Here is a 27724-nt window from a genome sequence, read left to right on the forward strand (position 1 = left end):
CGTCATGTCTTTTTGATGACTCTTTTGGAAATTAGTCCTTGCTTCTGACCTTGCTATGTTTTGCTCCTGTTTGAAGACTCCTGGTGATCAGGATTATTTTTGTAATCCTGTGATTTGCCAGCAAGTAAGCAGACACTTTAAATTAAAGGAGTTTTTCTACTGACACTGTTTTCTCTGTGCTTGTCTGCCTTTGGTCCACCACACAAACTCCAACCATGACAGTGTTTTTAGGTTTGATAGCCTCACCTTAACTCCTCCACATATAGTTGCTGTCAGTGTGGTCAAATACCTTAAAATCTTTCCTGGCCAAAAAGCTTTTCTCAAGAAAACAATTAGCTTTCCAGTATGAGCTGCTGGAACGTTTACCCATGCTTAAAAATGTTGATTTTTTGGAGCAGGGGATTCCTTCTTGGTGGCACCCTGTCTGTTCATGGCAATGGAAAACTTGCACCACTATAAATAGTCACACTGCAGAGACCAACAATTTTTAGATTATTATAGGCTGGAGTTATTCTTGGGTTGTTTCTATATATCATTATTTCAATTTCATTTTGTCAGTGGGAAACAGTTTGGGTCAGATACAAATGGATGTTTGAGAGAGGACAAAACATGCATGAAAATCTGTCTTGTAATGGATAAAGTCGACTAAACATTAAGCTTTTTGAATGACCCTGACCTCAACTTGATTAAAAAGGTATTGACTGCGTTTAAAATTTGTCTCTGTAAAAGGACACCAACCAATTTTAATAAACTCTGTCATTATTTTTCAAGCTGTTTTGATCAGCTGATGAGACTGATGAAGAACACCTGTGGACCCAGCTCCTACCGTGCGTCTGGTGCCATCTAGAGGTTGGATGGGGTTAGTAGCAGGCAAAACAGGTGAACAGAAAGAAACTCCCAGAACTCCGACACTCTGCTATTTCTGGTAAGAGGAGATATGAAATATCCAGTCAGATCTTGCTGATAGCTTCAAAAAAATCATGGTTTTTTTTTGCTGCAACTTCCTTAAGGACAGTTTTTCCCCCAAATATAGGTGGGAGTGTATATATATTTGGGCTTGAATGTGTATTTTTATATTGTGAAAGTCTATTATAAATTCAAATCTATTCATCCATCCACCCATCCAAGGGTCAATGGGTGAGAGGTGCGGTATTTGATCATTTGCATGAGTGGAAGAACACCCTTTAACATTCTGGAAAAACTTCAGTTATTTTGTTGCTGCATGTTCACCAGAACACTTTGCATGCATATCTCGCATTTAGCAAAGTTCAGTGAATGCCACATTTGTTATCATTATGGGGGGAGGGGAGAGCCAGTCCCCCACAGCCCGCTCCCCACTATGCATACCACTGGAAAACACAAAGCTTTCTCTGTGGTAGATATGGACATGCTATCTCTTTGCAAATTAAAAAAAACCTCAAACTATTATCATGACATTTATAGAAATAATGTTGGGTGTAATGATAATAACGTCTATTTCTTCCATTTTCTGTCCATTCTTACTAACATCAGGTCTCCTTTGTACAGGCTGCCTCTGTTTGGCAATTAGATGCCAGATGTGAAGACTCTTGTTGCTTTCTTAGCCCATGTGTAAAGCCTGACCCGGCCGTTAAGCTTTACTTTTGCTCATTCTTCAGTCCTTCTCACCTACTTTGTTCAGGTCTAACATCATTTAAATATAGCCTAAAGGAACATCTCCTTTGAGTATTATTACTTTTTTGTTTTGTAACGTCTCTCAAGAGTTCAACCTGTTGTTTGTAGCTAGTTTTTGTCGTTATGGGTCCTTGAAAGGTTTCAGTTTTAGGATCACCAGCTGGTTCAAACAGAATAAACTTGGTAAAAACATCCCAGCAGGAGCAAATAAACAGGTCAAAAGAGAAAAATGTTTGCATGTTAAAATTTTTTAAAATCTTGGAGAGGTTAGAAAAATATATCATACCTTTTTGTATGGATAGCATGTCATAGCTTTGAAATATCAAAAATTAGCTTCATGTCAGCAGTGTAATGTTAGACTATATTTGTCTTGGTCTCCCTTTCGCATCTTCTCCTTCATCCTGTTGCACCCACATCAAAACACACAGGGTCAAAGCTAAAGAGGGTGTTTCTTAATGAATGGGGCCCACTAATGTGTGCTGGCTTCATCTCTGTATTGTGTCTTGCCAACATCTCATTTCTTACCCAATCTGCAAGAAGCATAATCTGTATGCTGTCTCCCTCTAGTGGTAGAAAACAATTGCAAGAACTGTTTTCTGAGTCTGAAAAACACTTTCAAAAAATTGAGGAATTTACTCTAAAAGGCTAAACATATTTCAATAAACAAACTGATAAAATAAGAAAACTGTTTCATAACATTTATTTGAAAACTGTATTGTGTATTTTAAATGCATTTGTCATACAGCAACAAAATGAGCTTATGAAATGTTTGTGGTTAAAAGGATTATGATTTTATAGAGAAAGTATAAGGTATGAGTTTACATACACGCTTCAGTAACATGAATGTCTTATTCATATTGTCATTTTAACGATTCACTTTAAACGTTCTATTTTCAGGGTTGTCTCATAATACATCACACATCTTTAATTGTGGAATTACTCCTTTTCACACAGGGCCAAACAAACAACCAGACTAACATTTTGATAAACATCCCTTAGTATGTAGCAGAAAATCTACATGCATTTTCAGCCATGAAGTTTCCCACATAATCTTGGCTGGATTTTTGACCACTTCTCTTAGAAATACTATAGTTTATTTTGACTGGTTGCTTCCATGGCAGATATCCAGTTTTCAAGCATATTCAATCCATTTTTGATAGGCCCAAGGGTGGGACTGTTATTGTTATCCAATCCAAATCCAATTTTGATGCTTGTTTTGTATTATTGCAATGGTGGAACCCCCATTTGTGTCCGTGTTTCAACCATCCAGCTGTTAGCTTTAAGTAAAGTTAAATAATTTGCAGGTCCTCCTTTATTATACAGTCCACCTTTTTCAATGCAGCAGCAGGGGTCCACAGTGAAACAACCTCTAAAGCGATGTTACCACCACCAGGCTTGACAGTAGCTATAGGGCTTTTAGGTTTGAAAACCTCACCTTGACTCTTCCAAGCATTAATCTTTTCATTAAGGCCAAACAGCTCAATATTTTACTTGTCTGACCATCAAACTTTTCTCCAGTTAGTGTTTGGATAGACCTTTGGGGTATATGCAAATTTCATGGAAAGTTTTGAGTGCGAGAAAGAGGAAATGTTTGAGTAAGAGCGCATTTATTGTCCAACTCTCTCTTAGTCCATTTTGATGTTAAACTGGCTTTAATGTGGAGAGTGGTGCTGATATTCTAGCATGTTCCATTTTATGATTGCTTTGACCCTGGTGGTTCCTGGGTTGTTCCAGAACATCATAATCTATTTTCTTTCAAGTGAGAAGGACCGTTATGATCATTTGGTTGAAACCTGGACACAGCTTGATGTACCAACAGGACAAAGATTCCAAACACACCCCCAGACTGGTTTTGGAAGGTTAACAAAGGGTTTGTGGAATGGTCCTGGCCTTTAATCTAAAAAAATTGAGTAAACTATGCTTAATAGTTGGGCCCATGGAAGCTGAGTAGTTTAAATGTATTTTATCATCTCAACCAAGAAGAGTGCTCAAATTATGCCCCACAGCTTACTGATAGCTCAATAAAGCATGTGATCAAGGTGCAACTTGCAAACCAGATATGTATTTGCTTAAACCCACATGTGTACATTTTTCTCAACCTTAACTGAAAACAAAAATCAGGTTAAATTCTAATTTGTCCACTTGGTTTTTGTGTTTAAAAGTCCTTAAGGGTATATGTTGTATTATCATTTTACCCATTCCAACAGAACAATTTAAATGCTTAATTAAAAGCCTAAAGTTAATTATGTAAGTTTTAGAAAAATGTATAATCTATATTTATCTGTGTCCTGTTTGATGGGAATCACTGAACAAAATTACCTGGCTACAGTGGTTCTCTTTCTGCAGCTGTATGGTGCTGCAAATTCAAGACATATTGGACATTTTCACATAGACAAGTCAATTTTCATCTATGCCTAAATAATATTTTACAAGTAGTAATTGTTTTGGCTTCTGACAGAATATTGATGTAGGTAAATCGTTCACAGTACAGAAGGTGTGTGTCTCTCATTCTATGTGTTAGTGTTTATGCTGCTCAAAATAATAAAGGGACACTTAAAACACACATCAGATCTCATTTGGAAAAAAAAAAATGGGAAAAAACATACAACATATTCATACTGATATGGAATAAGGAACAAACACCACATAATTAAAATAAAATAAAAATTATCAACCCACAAAGAGCTTAATTCACAGTCACTAAGCAATTTGAAATGTCATTGCTGCAGCTCAGAATGGTACTCAGTAGTCTGTATGGCCCTCATGTGCTTCTATGCATGCCTGAAAATGTTGGGCATGCTCCTTATATGAAGACTGATGGTGTCCTAGGGCATCTCCTCCCAGATCCTGACCAGGACATCACTGAGCTCCTGGACAGTCTGGAGGGGTCCCCTAGTGGTGTCAGGTGGACCTAAACATGATGTCCCTGAGTTGTTCTATTGGACATAAGTCAGAGGATCGTGGAGGCCGCTTAATGGTATTAATTCCTTCATCCTCCAGAAACTGACTACATACTCTTTCCACATGAGGCCAGGCATCATCATTTATCAATCAATCAGTCAACCTTGATCTAGGCAATATTCCAGAAGTTTACCAGACTTGATATAATGTTCTGATTCCAAAGTGTTTAATTTTTTTTAACAGTGTACTTTAGGAAAATCTACATAGGGCTTATCTGTTTCTGCTCCACTCTGTGATTTATACAGTGTTAGTGTATCAAAATATAAAACTGTCGCACATAAAAAATGACCTATTCATCTATGCATTGAATTCCGATTTCTCTGCATACAATATCTTTGAGAATAAAAATAAACCATCCATTTTACCTGTTTTCCAGCCATCATCAAAATGTTTCATTAATCATTTTCCACTATCGCATGCATTAATAACAGGGAAATGGAACCTGGCATTTGTTTACATTATAAACCATTTATTGAAATATAAATCATCTGAATGTACATGACGTCAAATAATGAGGCATAGTATTAAAAAAACATCTTAATGGGTGTGATCATTTTTGACTACAGATAAGAGTACCATCATCAACACATTACTGACAAACACTCACATCCACACTGCTTTAAACATCTAAGGCCAAGGACGAATACAGTATTTAGGCTCCACCTGCGTATTTATCTGCAACATTTAAGACACATGGGAGAAAAAGCAAAGTGCAACAATGATTATAGTTAATATCACAGTCTGTGGGAGGAGGCAGAGGTACAGGTGCTAAAGAGAAAAGATGATAGTAGGGTAACACGTGGGTATATGTAAAAAATGTACCACAACACATCAGCAAGAAAACTTCGCTTAATAGTAATGTCTCATTATGGCTAGAAGCTGCTAGAAGTCAAAAAGTTGAGACGGGGGAAACCCAACATGCCACATAATATAAGGTCTTTGACCGTTACATGCCTGTTCAGAGGCTAGGTTGACCTTAATCCATGTTATTTTATAGTTCCCACAGATGTAGGTGCCAGGTCTTGCACTGATACTTCAATCCGTCTGTTTAAGACAAAATGTGGGTAGTTCTTTTTCAAGCCATGTTCTAAAAAGGCATGGGCTGGTTATTCATATCAAGGCTAAAACTTTCCATAAAATTATTTCGACAAGTTAAAATCCTTCCAGTTAGCAATCAAAGCGTGCTTCAGCTGTGTGGAGCATTAACTAATGCAGCACTGCTGCTACCCCACCTGTTGCTGCACACTGCCGGTTAGCAGGCTGAAGGAAGGCTACTACACGTTCCCCTGACTTACAAAAAAGACCAAATGTAGCTGTTTAAGAAATAATTAATGGTGTAAAAAGTGAAGAAGCTCCATCCATCACTCTTTTTTTCCTGACTTTACTCTATACATGAATCTTAAACCAGCCCATGCCTAGTTCTAATCCACAAATATTTCATTGTGATGTTCCAATGTTGTTCAATGGGCTTTCAAATCTATTTTTAAAAAGCAGTGTCTTCATAGGAGCAAATACAGATGAGGAAGCTTATTGTGTACTCACATACATTACTTGAGTATTACCCCATTAATTCTCTCTTATAAAACAACTCCGGAGCTATTTACATTACAATAACGCCTTATTTGAAAAGGGCCTACATGTAAAATATGAGCTAAGTCTTTATCTGGAATAAAGCTGAAGATCATTTTGTGTTTGGGGCAAAAACGGAGAGGCAAGCTCAGACTAATGCAACTCAGAAGCTCTTATCACACCCACTCAGACAGCAGCGATCTGTTACTAATAATTCATTTCACAATGATACATCTTATATCGATGACGTAAAAAAATAAATTTGAGCTACTGCATGTAATTTGCAATTTGAGAACATTATATAGTCACAGAGAAAAAGACTGACTCAGTCCAAATGTGCTTAAACTCAAAGTATTGTTACTGATTGTGCCAGCATCAGGTACTTCCCTTGTAACAGGTCCTCCTTCCTCAAAATACAGTTCCTGGTATTGGAATTATATAGTAATAATAGTGCATTGTAGTGGTATGCTGTAGGAGTCATGTGAAGTTTCTAACCAACAAATTTGATTTGTTCCTTCTTGCTTATACTGCAGGTAAAAGAATGCCCAACACAATAAAGCTTTTCAAATTGAAGATATTGTTTTCTGATTTGTTTGATCTGGATAGGTCCAACATAAAGGCTTGCTCCCTCTTGGAATCCTTTCTTTCAGTCATGTTTTCATTAATGCTCATCCACCTCTCTATCCCAAAAAGGGTCTTTGTCCACGCAGAAGTGATGGGTGTATCTTACGTCACCTCAGACTTGCCGAGACTGTGAAGTGGTTTTGTTCTGTCCATTTAGAACAAATGGCATGGCCAGAGTCTTTGGCTGATTTACAGGTCTCACTCAAGTGTCCCATGCCCATGCAGCTCTGCCCTGTGCTAATTCTGCTGAGGCTGAGCAACTGTCACAGAAAGCTGTCCTCCACCAGGTCACCACAATCCAGACACATCTCATCCAGCAGTGTTATGTCCTCCAGGGTCTCACCCTCACGTTTAGCATAAGTGGAGCTGCTGGAGCCAGTCTCGATGGCGCTCTCCTCAGACGTTTGAGAGCTACATGAGGAAAGAATAACACATCTTGTTAGCTTTTTTTTAATATATTTTGTCACATCATTACTACAAATCACCAGCCGCCAAGTTTTTGGACATTCTTATTTCCAAGGTTGGTCAACCTCAGTCAGATTAGATGGAAAACCTCTGTTAACAGTAGTTTTTTCAAGTTCTAGCACAGATTATTAATTGAATTTAGGTCTAGACCTTGACAGGACCATTGTAACACGAATATGCATTGATCTAAACAATTGCATTGTAACTCTGGTTGTATATTTAGTGTTATTATCCAAACAAGTTTTCTTCTAAGCTTACCCAACATTTAGCTTCATTTATCTCTCCATCAACTCTGACCAGTCTCCCTGTCCCTTGTAAAGGAAGGCATCTTGTTATAAAATCTTTAAACCTCTCCAAATCTTCTCCCTGACCTGTCTGCTCTGTTCCTCGGTCTCGATGATGCTGTTTGTTCTCTAATGTTCTCTGACTAATCTCCATGGCCTTCACAGAACTGCTGTATTTAGACTGAGATTACAAGACACAATATGTCATGACAATGGACTCTGTTTACTAACTAGGTGGCTTCTATAGGCAATTGGTTGTCCTAGATTTTATTTAGAGGTATCAGAGGCAAGGCAGCTGAATACTTTTTCATTTGTTATTCATAAAAATGTTGAAAACTATAATTTAAACCATAAACGTCTTTGTGTTGGTTTATGACATAAAATCCCCAGTAAGGTAAGGTAAGGTAAGTTTATTTATATAGCGCTTTTCAGTAATGAGACACTCAAAGCGCTGTACATACAACTACATTACAATCACAAAGAAAATAAACACAGATACAGACACAGAAAAACAAATCAAATGATACTACAATCCTTCTAAGAAATCTAAAAATCTCTGGCCAACATTACAAAGATACAGATAACATTAATAATCCTTTGGGTTTTACTGGTTAGAGTTGGTTCTAAACCAATCTTTCTAAAGAGGTAATTATATCATTAAGTCCTCTATGTGGGGGAAAGCATCTTGTGCTAAGAGAGAATGATCCTCGGGTTCGCTGGGAACCCAGTAAGGGAATTTATGTCATAGACCAACTTAATAGAATGTGGTTATATGCTCAGAAAATGTGAAAAGGTTGAAGAGATATTCATAATTTCACAAAGCATTGTATTTATAGATACATAATTAAATAATGACCCCACACCTGTGTCTGTTCCTCTTTCCATAGTCATCATCAGATCTAGGATCCAGGTCAGGGAGTGGAATAATGTAGCCGCTGTCTGAGCTCAGCCGCTGCTCATCGAAGCCGCTTTCCCTGTCCTTTAGCTTTCCCTGGTTCTTATACGGAATGTCGACGTAGTCTGCGTCAGTTTCCACGCATACTCGAGTAACGGCGGGGTGGTCGCTCTTCAAAAACTCATGGTTCACCTTCTCATAATGCTGCACAGGAAAGAAGCTTGTCCTTTTAGTCAGCAAAACTACAATAAATACTCATATATTGCATTGATCATGCAGCAGAGAAGAAATGCAGATGGAATACAGTGATTGGAGTGTATACATATCAACAGAAAAAAAGGCTCCAAACTGTAATCCAAACTTGCAATCACAAACACAAGGCCAGCGTGCTGAAACTAGTCGCTCCAGAACTTTTAGCCATTAAAACTGGGAGTAGGACAGGGGCAAACCTGTTCTGACGCACAATATTTGGTGTGGAAGTCTAATTAAGGCTGGGTGGTGGAGGCGAGAACCAAGGCTGTGTCATTACCCAGACTGAGGCCAGCCACTATGACCATCCAGCTGCAGCATTAAGGCTCTAATCACTTTTACACAGATGGAGTGACAGAGCCTCCAGAAACCCTCCCAGTGCTCTCACAGAGGATGTGGAAACTACCCCACTACTTTAATAGTGGATATAAAGGATTCCAAACCTGCACTTTGCTTGGCAAATTGATACCAACAAGGCCATTAAAAGACCCATGAATGATAAAACTAAGAGGGGGGCAGGACATATAGCTCAGTGATGAGTGGTAGTAAATTTAAAAAGCAGGTGTTACAAATACAGAGGTCCCTGAGATAGGAGAGGTCACAGGAGACACTCACTCTCTTGTAGCTGAAGGGCAGTAAAGACGCCACAGTTTCACTCAGGCCCATGAAGGAAGGCCTCTTCTCTGGCTCACTGTTCCAGCACTTCATCATCATCTCATACCTAAAAAAGTACACAATGTTACTGAAAAAGCACAATCTTTGCCTTGTAATTTTTCCAAGATGGATGTCAGTAGCTGCACATTAGAGCTTTCACATGATGTCAGGATGTTTTGACAAACATAGTATGTCTATAATGTGTCATCACGTACACCTCTTGAGGAGCATGTTCAGGTTTTGACATCCTGTATCCACTCTTGATCTTGTTGTAGAAGCTGGAGTCTACCACCATCCCAGGGTACGGTGTGCCACCTTTTTACAAAGAGACAGTTATTAATGAGTGAGAATCAGATCCGGTTCTCAAGCGTCTTTTTCTCTCTTCACTTAACCTTACATGACCTTTATCGATGTGCATTATATACAGATCCCTGCGCAATGATTGATAATGCTGGTAAAGAGGCGTGTATTTTTGTAGATTTTTAGCTTTCCTTACCAACCTGCTCACTGTTCAGATTGGCAATATGTACTTTGGTCCTCATCAAGTTATTTTTGTTGCAGTTTAAGTTATTCTGAACTTCTTAACTACTGCTCTGACTGGGGCTGTGGTCAACATTATTTTCTTGATGCCACTTTATGATTTATGAAGATCAGTATGCATCCGCTTTATTTGAATGGCATGTTGCACAATGAAAATGAAATGAAGGTTTAAAGCTTTGTAGATGACTGTCACAAAGTTGTCTCAAACCACCACACAGCGAGGGTGGTGTATGAACTTTCCCACCATCCATTGTCCAAGGTTATGCCTAATTTGGCACATTTTCATACTACATCCTTTAATTTATATTCACTGTATGTGCTATATTTAAATTAACAACCTCTACTTAATTTCAACAGTGTTTTGCATGAACCGCTATGATGTTTTCAATGATTGGATTTGTTTTAAGATTGTAGAAGTCTCCTTTAGTCTTGGCCTACTAGCTAGCCTTTAGCTGTAGCCTCCAAGATTAACTAATGTGAATTCATACTTAAAAAAAACTCCAAGTTGGTAGCACTGTTGCCTTGCAGCAAGAAGGTCCTGGGTTTGACTCTCAGCTGGGAGTCTTTCTGCATGTAGTTTGCATGTTCTCCCCGTGCATGCATGGGTTCTCACCGGGTACTCCGGTTTCCTCCCACAGTTTGGTTTCTCTTAAATGCCCTTAAGTGTGTGAATGAGTGTGTTCATGGTTGTTTGTGTGTTGCCCTGCGATGGACTGGTGACCTGTCCAGGGTGTACCCCGCCTCCTGCCCATAGACTGCTGGAGATAGGCACCAGCTTCCCCACGATCCACTATGGAAGAAGCGGTATAGAAGATGACTGACTGACTGACTGACTGTGAACTATGCCTTTAACAACATAGTGAAACCCATTGGCATCATGACTGTCTAATGGCTTATCTTGCATGGCGGAGATAGTTAAAACTCACACTCTGTCGTTTTTAGGGGTCAGCTGGGTTTGATTGGGATTTCTGCAGTAATGTTCAGTATGAACCCAGCTGTAGCACCTATTTAGATTTAGCATTACAACACTTTTATTTATCATTGCATTGTTTTATAAGCTGAAGTCTTTTAAAAACTTACCAAGGGTAAATATCTCCCAGAGGAGGATTCCGTAAGACCAAACATCACTAAGACTGGTGTACAAGTTGTCAAAAATACTTTCCGGTGCCATCCACTTCACTGGCAAAAAGGTCTATTATAAAGAGAAGTAATGTTTTTGTTCAAAAAATGGGTATCATTAAAGCACTGCATGACTTAGCTAAAAGGTAATGTATGAGCAAACACTCACGCTTCCTTTGGAGACGTAGTTGTTGTCATGCATGATGTCTCTGGCCAGCCCAAAGTCACAAATCTTAACAATTTTGCCCTGGGACAGCAGGACATTCCTAGCTGCAAGGTCCCGATGCACGCACTGTCAAAAAGAAGTTGATTACAAGCATGAAGGACTTTCTGTTGATCCAGCACATTCTGCTTCCACAGCCAAAGACTATTCCTGTTTCATTTTGAGCCAAGCTCATTTTTAATACTGTTTAATTTTGCTTTATAAAGCATAAACTTTGCGTAAACAGCTCAGTTGGAGAGACGACCATGACCGCTGGGATATTTAGGGATAATAACTATGAAGTTGGATGAATAGCTTCTGGCTGCAGCTTGTCTCAGCCTGGTAATTCTAGCTCTTATTTTCCTGCTGCTATATTCAGTGTCTGGCTTCTCTCCTGAGTGGCTTCGGCAACCTTTATGGGGCTGCTTATCATATAACCGCTGCATTCCTCAGTCTCCACCCCCTACCCTTGGCAGTCATCTTAAAGAGCACGAAACAAAATATACAACCTGTCATTATACCCTCGAGAATCAGGGGAATGTGACGATTGGCAGAGTGTTTGACTTCTTCAAACTTACATTTTTCGAAGCAAGAAACTCCATTCCTTTGGCCACCTGGTAGGTAAAGCTAAGCAGGTCGGTAGTGGTGAGGCCTTCACTCGTGTCATCTGACGGCAGGTTGTCCATATCAAATTCTGGTTTGGAAAACACATGATGAGGGTACATATGAGGAAATGTTCAACATGTGTCGTAAATATAGCACACTTTTCTCAGACCTGGCTTTTAATGGCAGCCTCAAACTGGGCATTATTATGTGTGTGCTACAATTATCTTCTCTGTGTAATTATAGGCTACTTCCAGGCCTAAATTCTGACAAGGGTGTACCCCTTTAACCAACAATGACTCAAACACAACACCGAGGCCAAGCAAGCGCAAGCCAATAACCCTGAGGACAGACTTAGAAAGAGAGAAGAGCTGCAGTGCATACTGCCCGTGCCTTTCTGTGATGAAGGGTGGTCGTAGTTAGATTCCTGAATGCTCATCTCCAGCATGGGTACATACTGAGTGTTGTCCACCTGCTTCATATCCATATAGTCTCCTTTACACTCAAAGGACAGGATCACATAACTGGAAGCAAAGACATGAGAGGAAGGTTTGTTAGTGATGGCAGGTTGGGGGAATACTGATTAATGTAATAACAAAAGTAACATGAATTCCATTACCTTCCCTATATCTGCTAAAGAAAAGCATCCCCAATACATGATGAAGTCATCTGCATATTTCATGGTGTGTTTGGGGTATTGTCAGTGTTATTTTCTCACCACCAAATACTGTTTTCCATGTAATCAGAGCACGTTTTTCCACATGTTTGTTGTGTTCCCTACATGGCTTTTGGTATAACTAATAGATGAACAATAGATATCCTGTTGACAGATAATCCCACCTGAGCTATGGATGTATGCTGTTCCTCCACAGTTACCATGGGTCTCTTGGCTGCTGTTCTGATGAATGCTCTCTTTGCCTGACCTGTTAGTGTAGGTGGACGGCTATATCTTGGTAGTTATGCCAGAGCTTTCCATGTATGGATGAGGGATTAAACGGTGTTGTTTACCTAACCTTGTTTCAGACCTTCACAATTTTATCCCTAACCTGTTTGGTGTGTTCTTTGGCTTTCATGGTGCTGTTTCTTCATTTATGTTAATTAACCTCTGAGGCTTTAATTGAACAGGTGGATTTTTTTAGGGGCGTCAGAGTAAAGGATGCAGGACTCATATGTCACTGGAAGACACACTTTTCAAAAATGTTATATAATAACAAAATAATGTTTTGTTTTCCCTCCTCTTCACAATTGTTTACTCCTTTGTGTATGTCTATCATGTAAAATCTGGACAAAATACTTTCATGTTTGTGGTTGTAATACGACAAAAGGGCATGAATATTTTTGCAGGTTCTACATGTGATAAGGAGTGCCCATCAGTTTGTGTAATTAGTTGTCCTCTCTTTTCTTGGGTGATGTTAGGGGGAGATGTGGTTCAGGCTAACATTTTTGCCAGGATTAAATCATGTTATGGGTGTTTTGAGGTGTGGTCACTGTGAGTCATCCATCAGCGCAAGATATTCCTCAAAAAGGAGAGGATAGGCTGATGTTTCACTGAACGTTTGGGCAGATACAATTAACAGGTTGCGCAGTAGAAATGACATTTAAGCTGAAAGCTGAGATCGCTTCAAGTTTTGATCTGATTAGAAGTTGCCAGACAATGTCCTCTACCACTGAGAAAATTGTGATTGTGTTACTGTTTAGGCATAGAATTATTTTTTAATCTTTTCCTAGCATTAATGGTGTAACAACAATATTAAATACTGTATGGATTAAAAGAAAGTCATTTTGGAGAAGAAAGCACACGTTGTGATTCTTGGAAATACGCTCTGGATACTGTACCTCCTGCTGTTCTCGTCTGAAGGATTGATCCCAAAGATATCCAGCTCCTTCTTGTTTTTCTCTGGACTCAGGCTCAGGAAGCTCTCCCTGTTCTTGTGCAGATAGTTGACCAGGTCGCCGTGGAAGCAATACTCAGTGATAATGTAGATAGGGCCTGGGAACAACACAGAAGATAAAGGCGTGCACAGGCGTCAGTCTGCAGGCTAATCTTATCAGAGGCTCATAAAGGCTAAAAGCACAGCCAGGAGAGCAAGCCTCTACTTTCCCATAAAAAGCCTATTAAAATAGCACGCCCACCAAGTACTGTCAGTCTGCTGTGGCTGTTAGAGCTGTAAATGTCTTCGTGTTTGTGTGTGCGTGAATGAATGAGAGCATAATTTTCCATGACTGTGGTGACTAAATTATATGAAAGAAACGACAATGGCAGTATTGCACTATTATTATGCAGCTTGTCTTTGCCGACAAGTGAGCATGCTTACTAAAGATCTGCTGTTTATATGTGTGCATTTATCACCTGACTTGGTGCATGCTCCCAGGAGGTTTACAATGTTGAGATGGGGTCCGAGGTGTGTCATGATCTTCAGTTCAGACATCAGAGCCTGCTTTTCACTGGAACGTGCTGTGGCTGAAAGAATGTGCAGCAGCAATGACTATCACACAACTCAGTCATAGAACAGATGAGTCTTGGTCTTTCTTTACAACTGCCTTAAGAAGTTACCCTTCAATCTGTTATTGATGGTGTTATTATGGCTAAATCTGTAGTCTTTTCAGTAATTTGTTGCTATGAGAATGGTGCAGAAAAAAGTAAAATACTAAAATATTACTGTTTCAAAAGTTTCTAATGTGTTATTGAAGTCTTTGAAATTTTTGAACTAACATAACAGAATGGTATTGGTTTAACACTTGGCAGGTTGGCACCACCGGCAGTCAAACTGTCAACATATGAAATATTCTGTGAATAATTATAGCCAGAATCTTAATGACGACAATATTACTACAAGATTAATAGAAAATTTTAGTATTTTCAGATTTATCTTTCATAAAATAAAAAGCAAAGATTTGTAAAATGTCTATAAAATTGTAAGTTTATTAAAGTAAATATGTGATTTAATCTATTTATTACAAAACACAATATGTTTAATATTAATACAGTATTGATAATTATTTCAAAAATCAAGATTACCTTCAATACTGGTATATTGTGAGACTCCTAAGTACGGTAGTAGGAGTCAAATCAACCCATCTTTACTAATAACAGCTACTGTTTACAGTGTCTTGCAAAAGTATTCACACCATTTAAACCTTTTCCACAAACTTAAGTGTATTTTGTTGGGATTGTATGTGCTAGATAAAAGTAGTGCAACATTTTTAAGTGGCATATTTTTTTCAAAGTTTTTCACAAATGCCAATTTTAAAAGTGTGGCACAGATTAATATTTAACCCCACTAACTCTGACACTCTTAAATGAAATGCTTTGCAACCAACTGTTTTCAGACATTTTGAAACCATGTATTCTTTACCATCCACATAAATGTATGCACTGCTTTGTGCTGGTTTATCATATAAAATTCTAATAAAATACAGTCATACAGTGGACTCTGTACAGTAGGTGACCATTAAAGACAGCTGGTGAGACTGGATTTAGGGGTAACGGACTAGATGGGGTTTAATACGAGTGAAACATTTTGCAAGGTTCAATAAATGGTAAACTTGAGTTTTTTCTTTTCCTTTTTAAATCTAATGAAACTAGGAAGAAAAGACCTGTAAAATGTTTAAAAATTGATAGTTTTTAACCAGTCAACATAATACTTTATCAGTTCAGAAAACAAAAAGCACAGTAAAAATATGTGTAAATTTAAGACAATATTATTAGTTCACTCTCTGACAATCACACCCCTTCATCAAAACCAATTTAAAACAAAGCCAACGAGGCATCTTTATCTTCAATGGCTGAAACAATGGTTTTTAAACTGTTAATGGTGCGTTCAGTGATGCTGATGCTGACTTTGTTAATATGCTTCACAGTCCAAAAAACTATAATTTGTTTGAATAAGCACAAGAACAGACCAGAAGGACCCTATTCGCTAGAGAATGCTTATTGTAATGGTTTAGCTGTCTTCTACATTAAGGTTTGTTAAACTTACGTTTTAGCATTTTCACTGCCACCTTCATAACAGGCTGAGAGCAGCTGAGTCCATAGGCGGTGCCCTCAACCACCTTCCCAAAGGCTCCAGAGCCCAGGATCCGACCTGAGAGGTACAAGAAGATTTACGGGTTTGTCATCCAGGGTGAAATGAGACACAAACAATCTGCTCTATCATCGGTTACTCTTCCAGTAGTTGAATTTCCCCTTGATCTATGGGTCAAACCGAATCCCAGACATCAGAAACCCTCTTAGTCCAAGCTATCTTAACTCAACCTCACTTCAAAGGCAGAGTGAGATTCACAAGTTGCAACATCACCAGATGATTCTACAGCATTTTCAAGACATTTAGCTCACCAAGCACAAGTCTGTCTCGGGGGAATTCCCATCTGGTGTCGTATGGAAGCTGCATGGGATCCACATAGATGTACTCATGGCCGTCTGGACTCACGGACTCTATGACCCTCCAGCGAATCTCATACCGTGGTTTCTGGAAAGCAGAGAACACATAAATTAATGGTTACCCATAGAAAACTCTAAGATATGACCATCTTTGAACGAGCAGAGCAGCAAAACCAAATGCACTATATTTAAATCTTATGTTAGCACAAACGTGGACAGGACAACGTGAAATTTTGGTTTTGAACTTCATATGAATGCTTGAATTATGGAAATGAGCGACAGAATGGATCAGCATGCAAGGGGTGAAACTGTGCTGAATGATTCCAACAGTACCTGCTTCCAGATAACAACCAAGACAATGAGTGAGATGATGACAATGACCAGGAGCACCAGTACAGCAGCAGCTACCGTCAGCTCAGGGTGAGGGCCTGTTTGTAAGGAAAGCCAGTGATTGCATATGTTACATTCTGAGCACTATATATCACATGTATGCTTGCAATGAAATACACTTTATGTGGAGCAATGCAAATTTTCCTTTAGGATGAGGTTTTAAACCGTAGGGTATCCTGACAACTAGCCCCCAGAAGGTGTGCTGGAAAATAATATATTGAAATACAGGGCAGGTAGGGAGACTAGACACTTGGAATATAGTTAGAGCATGAGGACATGGGTGTAAAGCTCATCTATGTGAACCAAATGGTGTAAATATCTGTGATTTCCCTACATTATCTCTTACAATGATGACTGTCCTATCTCCATAGACCATTGGTCAGCAATCTTTACAACCCTAAGAGCCATTTTTACCTTCACTCCAGTCAAACAAAATTTGTTTGGAACAACAATAGCCGCATGACTATTCCAAACAAAATAACTTGTACTTTGAATAAATACTATATATATATATATAAGTATCTGATGCACATTAGAAAGTTTGTTTACCCTTTTTTATTCAATATTCCTTTATGGGCTCCATAATTTTCTGATAACAAACCTATTGACAAAAACAAAATACTTACTAAAAATGAATATTCCTGGAACTTCCTATTAGTGTCATTCTTTGTGGAGATTTGATGTATATATTGCATGAAAACACCAAGGACCAAGGGAAAACTGCTTAAGCTAGCATTTTTTTTACCTTTACATTTTAAACAAAGCATAATTCCTTTGTACTGTTGGCCAAAGTTAGTCGAGGGTCTAAAGAGCCACATGAGTCTCAGAAACCACAAGTTGCAGACTCCTGCCAAAGACCAATATCAGCTGTCTTATCACAAACTCATTATCTTCCAGCTGTTGCAAATCTGACAAGCCTTAACACTGTTCATTAGAAGGCTCATTACAATTGCAAAGTAAAGAACACCTAAGATAGATCAAAGCCAAGTGGGTGGAGGGTAGATGTGTTCTTACCATTGGATACCAATTTGATTTCCCTGGTAACAGCACCCATTTCATTCTTGGCAAGGCATCGCACTGCCAGAGTGTTTTCCAGATGACCAAACATGACCTGGCTCTCCAGGTTGCTCTCCTCATCAAAGTGAGCCTCCATCGTGATCTCTGTGGAGTTGGTGGGTAGGGGTGCCCAAGAAGACGTGTCATTGGCGCATCTTGACAGGAGTAAAGAAAGAATAATTAAATTGCACTGGCTATACATACATATATTTCAAAAAACAAACACAGGGTCACTTTTAAACTGAAAAAAACAGATCATACTTTTTGATGTTCTTGCATATGAACCACTCCACAACTGGAGTTGGCTGCCCCCTTGTAATGCACACTGCAGACTGTCCTGTGGCCGAACCGTGGTGGAGGTCCATAAGGTCCACAATGACTGCAGGCACTGTAACATTATGAGCAATACAGGGTTTTAGCAAATCGGTGTGTGCAAAGATGGAAAGTAGGCAGACCTTAACTGTGGCTAAATGTTGGTATCATTAATTTCCAATTGATTGTGTAAGATGAAGTGTTCCTCCTGACCTTTAACCACCAGGTTTAAGCTGACTTCATGGCTTTGGTTTCCATTTTCCACTCTCATGGTATAGTTTCCACTGTCATCCTCCCTCACTCGGATCAAGGTGAGAACACTCACATAGCTGTGCAAAATAAGAGCAACAGAAACTGCACTTACCACAGAAGCTCAAAATAGCATCAGACAATTTGCAGTAACTCTTCGTTTGCCTTTAAATGAATAGTGATAGACACTAACCTGGTCTCACTGATCTGTCGCAGACTAGTGGAGATCTCAGCGGTCACATCGCTGAGTGGGACGCCATCCTTGAGCCAAGTAACATGGGCATCAGGAAAGGAGGAAATTGTAGCAGTGAACTCACGAATGTCATCCAGTTCTGCAGATTCATGGTCCCTGAATTCCGGCTTAATGGACAAAAACTCACCGGCTGTTGGAAAAATCGTGGTCAGCAATGCTCATAACTACCTTTGAAAAGACTACATGAAATTGCATAACAGAATATTTACTGTAAGTAAACAATCTAAACTGTCATACCAAACACTTGAATAGCTATTTCCTTTGTCTGGGTGTCTGTAGATGCTACGGCAGTGATGGAACAAGAGTAGATGCCGCTGTCTTTGGTTGAGGCTTGTGGGATTGTCAGGGTGTACAGGATCTCTCTATCTTTCCTATTTTCCAATACAGTTATGGTACCACGATTAGCCTGTCATACAAAAAGGATCAACATATACCTTGAGATCAGTCCTACTTTACAACTAAAACACATAAAAAGACTGGAAAATTAATTGGGCTTTACAGATTGACATGTGACCTCACCGGTTTGCCAGGGTATTTCCAGTTATCTTCCAATAAGTAAGGTCCTTGGGCCAGGCAGTTGACAGTTATTGTGTCTCCAACCAGCAGAGCAGTTCTTTTGGCAGACAGCTCAACTTGTAAGATATCTTGAATAGGGCAATTTATAACATTAAAAGCCTTGTGAGGGACATCAGAGACATTCTGCAGTTGAATCACAGTTAAGTAAAAATGCCCCAAAACACGCACCTATTGAATCATGGACGATGTATTGTTCACTGGTGTGCTCCTCTCCATTTATGATGGCCTTGCAGACATAAGTTCCAGTAGGAAATATTCCCAAAGCACCCCTCTTACTGTCATAGTCACTAGGTACAGTTTGGTTTGTGTCAACATTCACTAGTGTCACGCTAGCACTGGGATCAGACACCCTACATGGAATCTCAATTTCATTTCGGTCAACCAGCACATGGTTCACGAAAAATGGAATGTAGGGAGAGTCAGGATCTGTGTTGGGGTAAAATAAGTATTTCAAACCAAAGAAAAAAGTCAAATACCAAAACATTAAAAGTAGATGTACACTTCATACCTGGTACATAGATGTAAATGCTGCTGCTCTTGGTTTCATCTGTGATGTTGCTACCATAGAGGCAACTGTAGTAACCACTGTGCATTACGGTCGCTTCATCCACTCTCATGGTGGTGACAAAAAGGCCGCTGTTGTCTTCCTGTGAGTGCTCTGACCCAGGAAATGGTGTTTCCCATTGAAGTTTTGCATCTCCATGACATGTTAGAGTAAAAGGAGCGTGGAGAGGGACAACCATCTCATCCTTGTCTGGTAGCAGAATGGGCACAGTGGATGGTCTGATATGGAGTCCAGTGGAAGCTGCAACAGGACACGTATTAGGAGTTATAATTTATAAATCTTAAACTACTCATGCATCTTTCTAGTATTTATTTTTCAATCTGTTTATTTTACCTGTCGTTCGAAGGATAAATGAGAAATGAGCTGTGTGAGATCCACTTATGGCTGTTATTGTGTAATTTCCACTGTCTTTCTCCAGAGGTTGTTGGAATGTCAAAATGCTCTGATACCTGTGAAGAACATTCTAGCTGATAAGGTGTTTTTTAAAGAAATTATAACTTATTTGCAAGTTGGTTCTCTTGCTTAGGCTCAGATGAGAATGTGTACTCATTTACAGTGTCATGCAAAGCATTCAAATCCATTTAGCTTTTTCACATTTTGTTACATTACAAACCATAAAGTATTTCATGGGGGTTTTATGTGATAAATCCAAACAATATAGTGCCTATGACTTGTGAAGGGGAAAGGAAAGGGTCCCTGGTTTTACAGTTTTTTTACTGAATAAATCTGTATTTAGTGCCCCTGCCCCGTTCACCACACTTCACAATTATTCTACTTAACTACTTGATCTATTGCATATAATCCTGAAGAAATACAATGAAGTTTGTGGTTGTAAGGTAACATAATGTGAAAATATTTCAAGAGGTAAGAGTAATTCCATGTGCCTTAAGGATGTCTTAACTTACTGCTCATACACATTTTATTTTAGAAAACAAACTTTGTGCTCACCGATTCTCTTCTATGTGGCTAGTTTTGGTGAAAATGTAATATCTCTCTGATATTGCTTGGCCGTCTTTCATCCATGACACTTTAGGGGCTGGGTATGCATTAATATAGATGGTGAACTGGGTCTCCGCTAAAATGCTGACAGTTTCCATCTGTAGAATCCCTCTGTGGTCCAAAGTGACAAAGGAGTTCTCCTCTACAACAGCAATACAAAAAGAGCCGCTAATAATTATGAATATTGATGAAAAATGTCTAAAGAAATAGAGTCAGTATGATATTATCAGGTATATTGTCAGAGAAGCAAATGAGAAAGAGTGATGGGGAGGGCTCAGGTGAAATGAAGGCCTGACACACATCTGTTGAAGCCATCCCATAAAATGTGCTAGCTGATGTTAAAAACAGAGTTCCAGCTTAAATGTTGCATAGAAGAAAATGACTTTTACACACAACTAAATGCACAGTGTGCACATATGTGAATACGCTAATTCACCTGAATGATGATGAGAATATCAAATATTTATTAGGGACTGTAAGTCATCACTATGAGCCCACAGCATAACACTCCAGCTGGAAGCCTTTTTAAAAATATTCAAGGAATGTTTCTGACAGGAAGACTTACCAAACACAGTTACAGCCACGCTGTTCACTCTGGTTTTTCCACTGGCCTCGTGCCTGACCGAGCACTCATAGCTGCCGCTGTCCTGAGGGGTGGCTCGTGGGATAATCAGAGTATAGATGACCCGGTCAGGAAGAGTTTGCTTCTTCTGAATTGCATCAACAGCCTTTGACAAACAACAATAGAATATGTTTTGCAAACTACTCACAAGTATAACAAGTTATCACAAAAAAATGTGTATTTGATTTAAAACATATATTTGATTATTTTAGCTTTTATGCAGTTTTTCCATCTCACAGTTACTGCACGAGGCAAACGGCTAAAACACTTGTGGGGCCAGAAGAGATAAATCAGCATTCAAGACCCTTTTAATGGCCTGTAGTGGAAACCTGAGACCAGAACCAGAAGTCAGGTTTCCTGGATCCCCACCTCAATATCTCTGGAAAAGGTTTAAAAGAATCCCTCACAGAAGATACAGCAATGGTGCAGTATAGATTCATGGATCTGGGCAGCACAAACATAAATTGTACAGCGGTTTGTAAAGATATTCCTACCCCTAAACATGTTCAATTTTGGGCATGTTGCAACTGCAAGGCCACAGAGGTTTGTTAGAGAGCATTAGAAAACAAACAGCATCATGAACCAAGGAGCACAGCAGCCTGGTCAGGGAGAAACTTTGAACATCTCACAGTGCTGATTAATCCATCACCCTAAAGTGGAAAAAAATACAGCACAGCTGCAAACCGATCAAGACATGAAATGATCAGAAATACAACTAATCTAAGTTTGTGGTTTTACCATTACTACATGTGAAAAAATTCATGGGGTGTGAATACTTTTGCAAGGCTCTGTATGTTAAACTGTCTTAGACTCTTAAAACTGTCTTAAAAGTCTCAGATGTTTAGCAGGCTGTCATGTGGAGACAATATCCACCCTACAGGTCCCACAGTCAGCAGGTTCAAAGGATTTACCATCCTTTTATTTACTGTCCTTTGAGCTGCCTCCTTTACTGAAACCATATGTCATCAACCTTTAACCTTCCTGTCAGGGCCTCTCACATGGGTTTAACTGCCAAAGTGAGCAATTTAACGGACATGATCCCGATCAACAGATCATTTCCTCACAAATACTTTGCAACTACTAAGAAATGAGCTAGATTACTGTAGGAAAGTTGAGTCCTAAATAAATTTATGCTATCTATCTCAATGGCATGAAAACATGAGGGGAGAACAATAGAAATATGACTTAAAGGAATGCTGGATGAAGCCTCAGAAAAGACCAATTAGAGATAACAGGAATACAAATAAAGAGAAGAAAATGACTGCATCTTGCCTGTGTTTTCAGATGGATCCACTGCTGGTGAAAGGCTGGGCCAAAGGGGCTGATGCAGGAGACGTTAAAGGGCTGTCTGACTCTCACTGTCTCTTTGCTGGCTTTGACTTCCACCTCAAAGTCGTTTACCTCCTGAGGTTCTGCAGGAAGGACCACAACAGAGAGGCTATCAACAACGGTGTCTCACAAGATCCAACAGGGTGACAGCTACATTACCGTGACCTCAACAATCATAGCGTGATGGCTGATGAGTTTGATATTCCCAGGCACACACACATAATGCAGCAAAACACTACAATCTAAACTTGTATAAGTGTCATAATGCAAGGCAGTGAATTCACACTGCAGCTATTCCACAAAAACAGGAAGAGTTCTAGCCACACTTTGTTTTTTATAATTTCACTACAGTATCCTCACAACCAACCTCTTCATCTTTGTTAAAAAGTACTATAAAGTAGTGTTTTATTTATTGTAACAAATGTAAACAAGCAATAAAATCATAGCAATGTGATGAAAGAATAGACCTAGACAATAATGTGTTTTTAAAAAGCACATTAAAGAAAACAAGCTGCTAATTCTGGTTTGCGTGTGTTTGAGTCAAGACATCACAGGATGCACAAAAAAATCAAGCTGATCAGCTAGCATTAATAAACACCATGTCAGACAGGACACAAAAGCAAAATGGTGATGATAACAAATATCGTCTTCAGAACACTAACTGGTACAAATCTGTTTATACTCTTGTTTGAACGCACAAACCAGACCATATGGGTGTTATAAAAATCTGTCTTCAAATAGTAGCTGAGGATTCCTGATAATTACATCTGGCCCTTCCAGTCTGCCATAGTTGTCCATATGTTTTATTGTTGTCAAATTTTCCTAAACTCCATGCATCATCTCACATATGGCTTAAACGTTTTGCTGCAGCCAAAACAAAATACAAGTTAACTTCTTTGAAGGAGGGATTTAATTAAAAACATGTGAACAAGGACAAAATAAAAACAAGACTCATATGAACGTAATTAAAATTAATGTCTGATCAGTAGCCTTTTGAGAACTCATCAGAGGCCTGTGCATGTGGAGGACTGTTTTGGGGTGCATTTTATCTTTACGAAACGACAATTTACAACAAAATAGCATAACAAATAGAAAAACTGACCATGGTGTATTGTTTAAAGGTGACAAACTATATGTAAGTGAGATTGAATGAAATTGCAGAAAGGTCTGAAATGTGGCTTTAAATTTGTAGGACATACCATAACAGACTATGTCTGATTTTGTTTTGACTTACCCACTTTTTTTACAGTGTAGGTGGAACTTTGGTAAGTCTGGCCATTCAATGTGGCCTCACACAGATATTGACCAGGAGGGAGCTCTCCTATAAAGCCCATCCTGTGGTCATAGAACCTGTGGAGCTTCTCATTGTTGGGGACTCTAATCAGTTCCACGGCATGGCTCAGCTGTGATGCACGGCACGGAATGACCACCTCTGCTTCATGAGGAACAACCAGGTTTTCTGGTTCCTCTGGGACAAACAGGATATGATGATCTAGAAATGGGCATGGAGAAGATCTTTTTATCTTGTCACACGATTTAATGTTAATTCTTATTTTGTAAATACCTTTACAGTGAAACAAAATGTAATGTTTTATAAGTAAGAGTTTTATTTCTCATGGCAAGTTTTTTTTAATTCATTCGAAATAAAACATCACAACCAATTACACTCACAGATTATGCCTCGATATTAAATGAGCAGTGACATATTTCAGTTTTTATTAATTTACTTATTGATTGTTTGGCTTAATTTTTGTATTCCAATTATTTGTCACCCCATGGACACATCTTAAAACAACTAAATTAATTGGAATATGACTATTTGTTTTGGGCTTGTGTCTCCAGCTCTGCATCATAAATCCTTCTATAGATCTTTTCCAATTCATCATTCCTCTTTTATGCCGCTTATTCCATAGTGGGTCACGGAAGAGATCGTGCATATGTCCACCAGTCTACGGGCGAGGTACACCCTGGACTGGCTGCCAGTCCATCGCAGGGCAACACAGAGATATACAGGACAAAAAACCATGCACACCTAAGGGCAATTTAGAGAGACAAAATTAACCTAAAACTCATGTTTTTGGACCTTGGGGAGGTAGCCAGAGTACCCATGCATATACAGGGAGAACATGCAAACTCTATGCAGAAAGACCCCCGGTCAGGAGTCGAACCCAGGACCTTCTTGCTGCAAGGCAACAGTGCTACCAACTGCACCACTGTGCAGCCATTCCAATTTAATTCAGTCATTTTAAGTCATTTTAATGCAGCTTTGTAAATTCATTTTTTTTTTTCTAGTACGTTTTGTGTTTATGTGTGGTTTTGGCCTCAGTTTGTTTACTTCTGTCAATTGTCAAGCATATCACCTGTATTAAGCTTTTATGATTTTTGCATTGCTTGATATTTTTTATTTATTTAAATCTAGGTTAAAATGATAATTCTCCTGCTGTGCATAGTGGTCCTGATAAGTGGTATTAACTCAACAGCCTGAGCATATCATTCAGGCAACATTTTCAAAAATGTTTTTACCTTTGACAAGGATATAGATTTCCTTCAAATCGCTCAGGTCGCCCTCGTTCTTTTTATGTCTGCAGTCGTAATAGCGGGTGTGATTAATAGTTGCGTTGTAAATTAGGAGGGTTGCGGTGAAACCGTTTGAGGTAACTATGGCACCATCTGGCAGAGGGTCTTCCCAAACTACTTCTGATTCCCCCGTGCAGCTGATATTGATGAGGGAATTGGGCTCCAGCTCCAGCTCTTGCTCCTTTGGCCATATGGTTGGTGATGACAGTCCAGGCATAGCTGAGGGACAGTTGGGTCAATGTTAGAGAACCTTTTTGGCAAAAAAGATCACAGTATGTCTCATGTAGATGTTTACCTGAAACCATCAGCACTAAGATAACACCACAGACCAGGTATGTCTTCAGGCCATCCATGACTATGGATGCTCAGTTCTGTGAAGACAAGAATAGTGACTATTTTTATCAACTAATGTAGAGAGTTTTGCATTTAGCATGATGAAACAATTATCTGCACATTGATACTAAATCTTTGACAATAAATCAGACAATTAGACATGACCTTATGATAAATGTAGATAGGCCATATCTGTGGTTCCCAAAGACTTTAGCATCAGACCCACAAACTAACAAAGGAAGAGACCCTGGATATCAGTTGAGTACACATTACAAGTAAGTCATATTGACAGAGGTACATTGGCAAGACATCAACATCCAACCATACTGTTTTTAAGTATTTATCCAGAAAAGGTAAAGACCCCCCATGTGCGGAATCGTCCCAGTGGGGTCCCGACCCCAACCTGGGAAAACACTGGGCTTTACCTACAAAATATGATCCTTCAGTAAAAATTACATTCAACAACCTAATTTTATTTTATGAAACTAAACTGGTAAACGATGGTCATCTTATTTATTAATTTATGTTTTTTTAACACACTGCAACATTTTGAGTCCAAGGTGTGTTAGTTAGAATGGAGAAAACGATCTTTCATCCCGCGGTCAGTAGAGGGCAACATAGTCCAACTTTTAGAGGCGCCGCTAATGTAATTACCTTGCTTCTCATGTTTTTTCCTTCCTTTAAAGTTCCCCTTTTTTTTTATTTGGCCTAAACATAAACACATAACTTATATATTCTGCTAGAATGCCAAACATTAAAGATGCTAATTAATACATCTTCTTTTCCAAGTTTTTTGAGATTAAGCTCTAAAAACAATTATTTTCTGTCAGTATATTTCATTAAAACTTCAGCTCTACCTCCTTAATTAGGCCATTTCATATCAAATAGACCATTATTTGTGTTTTTCTGGGTTTCTTTTTTTATAAGCGCCTTGCCTTCTCATTGTCTCCAATAAAGTAACTCTATGCCCTCTTACTGTTTCTTGCGGTTGTCCGCTCTAACTCAGTTGAAGCAGCCTGAATAATCCATCGGCAGCGCGGCTTCGTCAACTCTTTAATTAGGACATCCACTCTACGCAAAATGACATATTTTCATGGGAACCTGATGACATAGTGTCTAATGTGCTTTGACGATTTCTATGCAAAGGCCTTGTCTGAAGAGGTTTCAGTGAGGATATTTCTTTTTCTTTTTTGGCTGCAGTTCGAGGAAGCACTTTTAGAAAATGTGCTTAAAACAGTCTGCAGAGGCAGTCAAGCTCCGTGCATGTCCCGCTCTTCATTTTCCCCCCTCGATCTCTCGGCTAGCAACTCAAAAGTTTGCATATATAAAACAGCATCTGCTGAAGGTAAATTGTGCAACTGGTCAGTTCAGAATGATTAAAAAAATATTCCTTCACGGCGATTAGTTTCTAAATGGTACAGTCCTGGATTTTGGAATTTTTTCCTTAATCCAAAAATGTGAAGATCCGAAGAAAAAAACCCATTTGGTCTCACAGCAGGGTAGGTGGTATAAAAGAAGTATGTGCCCCTTTTCATTTCTCATTCTGAATCAAATCCAGTTATGATTAATCTATTCCACTTCATTGCAAGCGATCATATTCCACTTTAATTCCTCTGCATCTCACCGGTAGACGAGAAACGCTGATGCACAAATTCCAACGTGTTTCCCAGTAAACTGCCAAGCAGTATCCCACAATTGCGCCTTCAGTCTTCGAGGTGACACCTCCAGCTGCGAAGTCAAATTGTACGCTTTTATCCGGAAGAGTGATCGAGATTTTGCCACTCGGTGTCCAGGGGGGAGACCATATGGCGCAAAACTCAGCTGAAATAAAGTACTAACGCAAATAACTTGTGCAAAGGTTTTGCATAGTTTGCAAAGTGCTGAATAAAAGTATCAAATCAAATTGTAATTACTTTAATTATTGAGCAAATAGAAAAAAAAAGATAAATAACAACAATAGGCTGTAATAAACTGTAATTTTACTATACATTCTAATGGTTTTATTAATGTAAGTAAAACGGACGAGTTTTTAAGTAAGGACGAAATAAATGTTTAATTAACCTTTCAATTACCTTTTCCTAATCCCCTCTTTTTATTCCTTTATTGCAAGTATATCCACAGTGAAATAGTCCCTCCAAAAGGCACAGCGAGGGTCCTTTCCAGCGGCTATAATCCTCAGAGATCCTGCGCTGAGAGAGCATATGCGCGCCCCTTCTGTCCGTATCCACGGCCGCCTTCACAACTGCGCTCCAGCTACAGCGACC

At 39.1% G+C, this 27724-nt stretch overlaps 1 protein-coding gene and 1 long non-coding RNA gene across 2 annotated transcripts; one reads left to right on the top strand and one right to left on the bottom strand.

The window, feature by feature from the left end:
- On the top strand, positions 1-22636 carry LOC124873713. The gene is made up of 3 exons (XR_007039609.1): positions 1-124; positions 772-925; positions 22506-22636. It is a non-coding gene; the product is annotated as an uncharacterized LOC124873713 (long non-coding RNA).
- Positions 5063-27724, bottom strand: pdgfra (platelet-derived growth factor receptor, alpha polypeptide). The gene is made up of 29 exons (XM_047374568.1): positions 27533-27724; positions 25423-25498; positions 25074-25346; positions 23785-24042; positions 22494-22633; positions 21165-21327; positions 20549-20741; positions 19934-20049; positions 19544-19840; positions 19204-19461; positions 18979-19103; positions 18697-18865; positions 18400-18589; positions 18171-18286; positions 17907-18033; positions 17604-17800; positions 16533-16627; positions 16155-16287; positions 15799-15903; positions 14169-14279; positions 13655-13808; positions 12212-12342; positions 11794-11909; positions 11183-11305; positions 10975-11086; positions 9570-9669; positions 9316-9421; positions 8420-8655; positions 5063-7218 (listed from the first exon to the last, which is right to left on the bottom strand). Exons 2-29 carry the CDS (start codon positions 25478-25480, stop codon positions 7071-7073), a joined length of 4350 nt encoding a protein of 1449 aa, XP_047230524.1. The 5' UTR covers positions 25481-25498; positions 27533-27724; the 3' UTR covers positions 5063-7070.

The sequence above is a fragment of the Girardinichthys multiradiatus genome, chromosome 9 (genome assembly GCF_021462225.1).
Source record: "Girardinichthys multiradiatus isolate DD_20200921_A chromosome 9, DD_fGirMul_XY1, whole genome shotgun sequence".
Classification (NCBI taxonomy): domain Eukaryota; kingdom Metazoa; phylum Chordata; class Actinopteri; order Cyprinodontiformes; family Goodeidae; genus Girardinichthys; species Girardinichthys multiradiatus.

What these genes read in the sequence shown, in the direction of transcription:
- pdgfra (XM_047374568.1), bottom strand. Translation starts at nt 25,480, where the DNA reads ATGGATGGCCTGAAGACATACCTGGTCTGTGGTGTTATCTTAGTGCTG. An exon ending in CCGAGACAGACTTGTGCTTG is followed by an intron (nt 15,904 to 16,154) that starts GTGAGCTAAATG and finishes TGTACCTCTCAG; the next exon opens with GTCGGATCCTGGGCTCTGGA. An exon ending in GGGAGCATGCACCAAGTCAG is followed by an intron (nt 13,809 to 14,168) that starts GTGATAAATGCA and finishes TGTTGTTCCCAG; the next exon opens with GCCCTATCTACATTATCACT.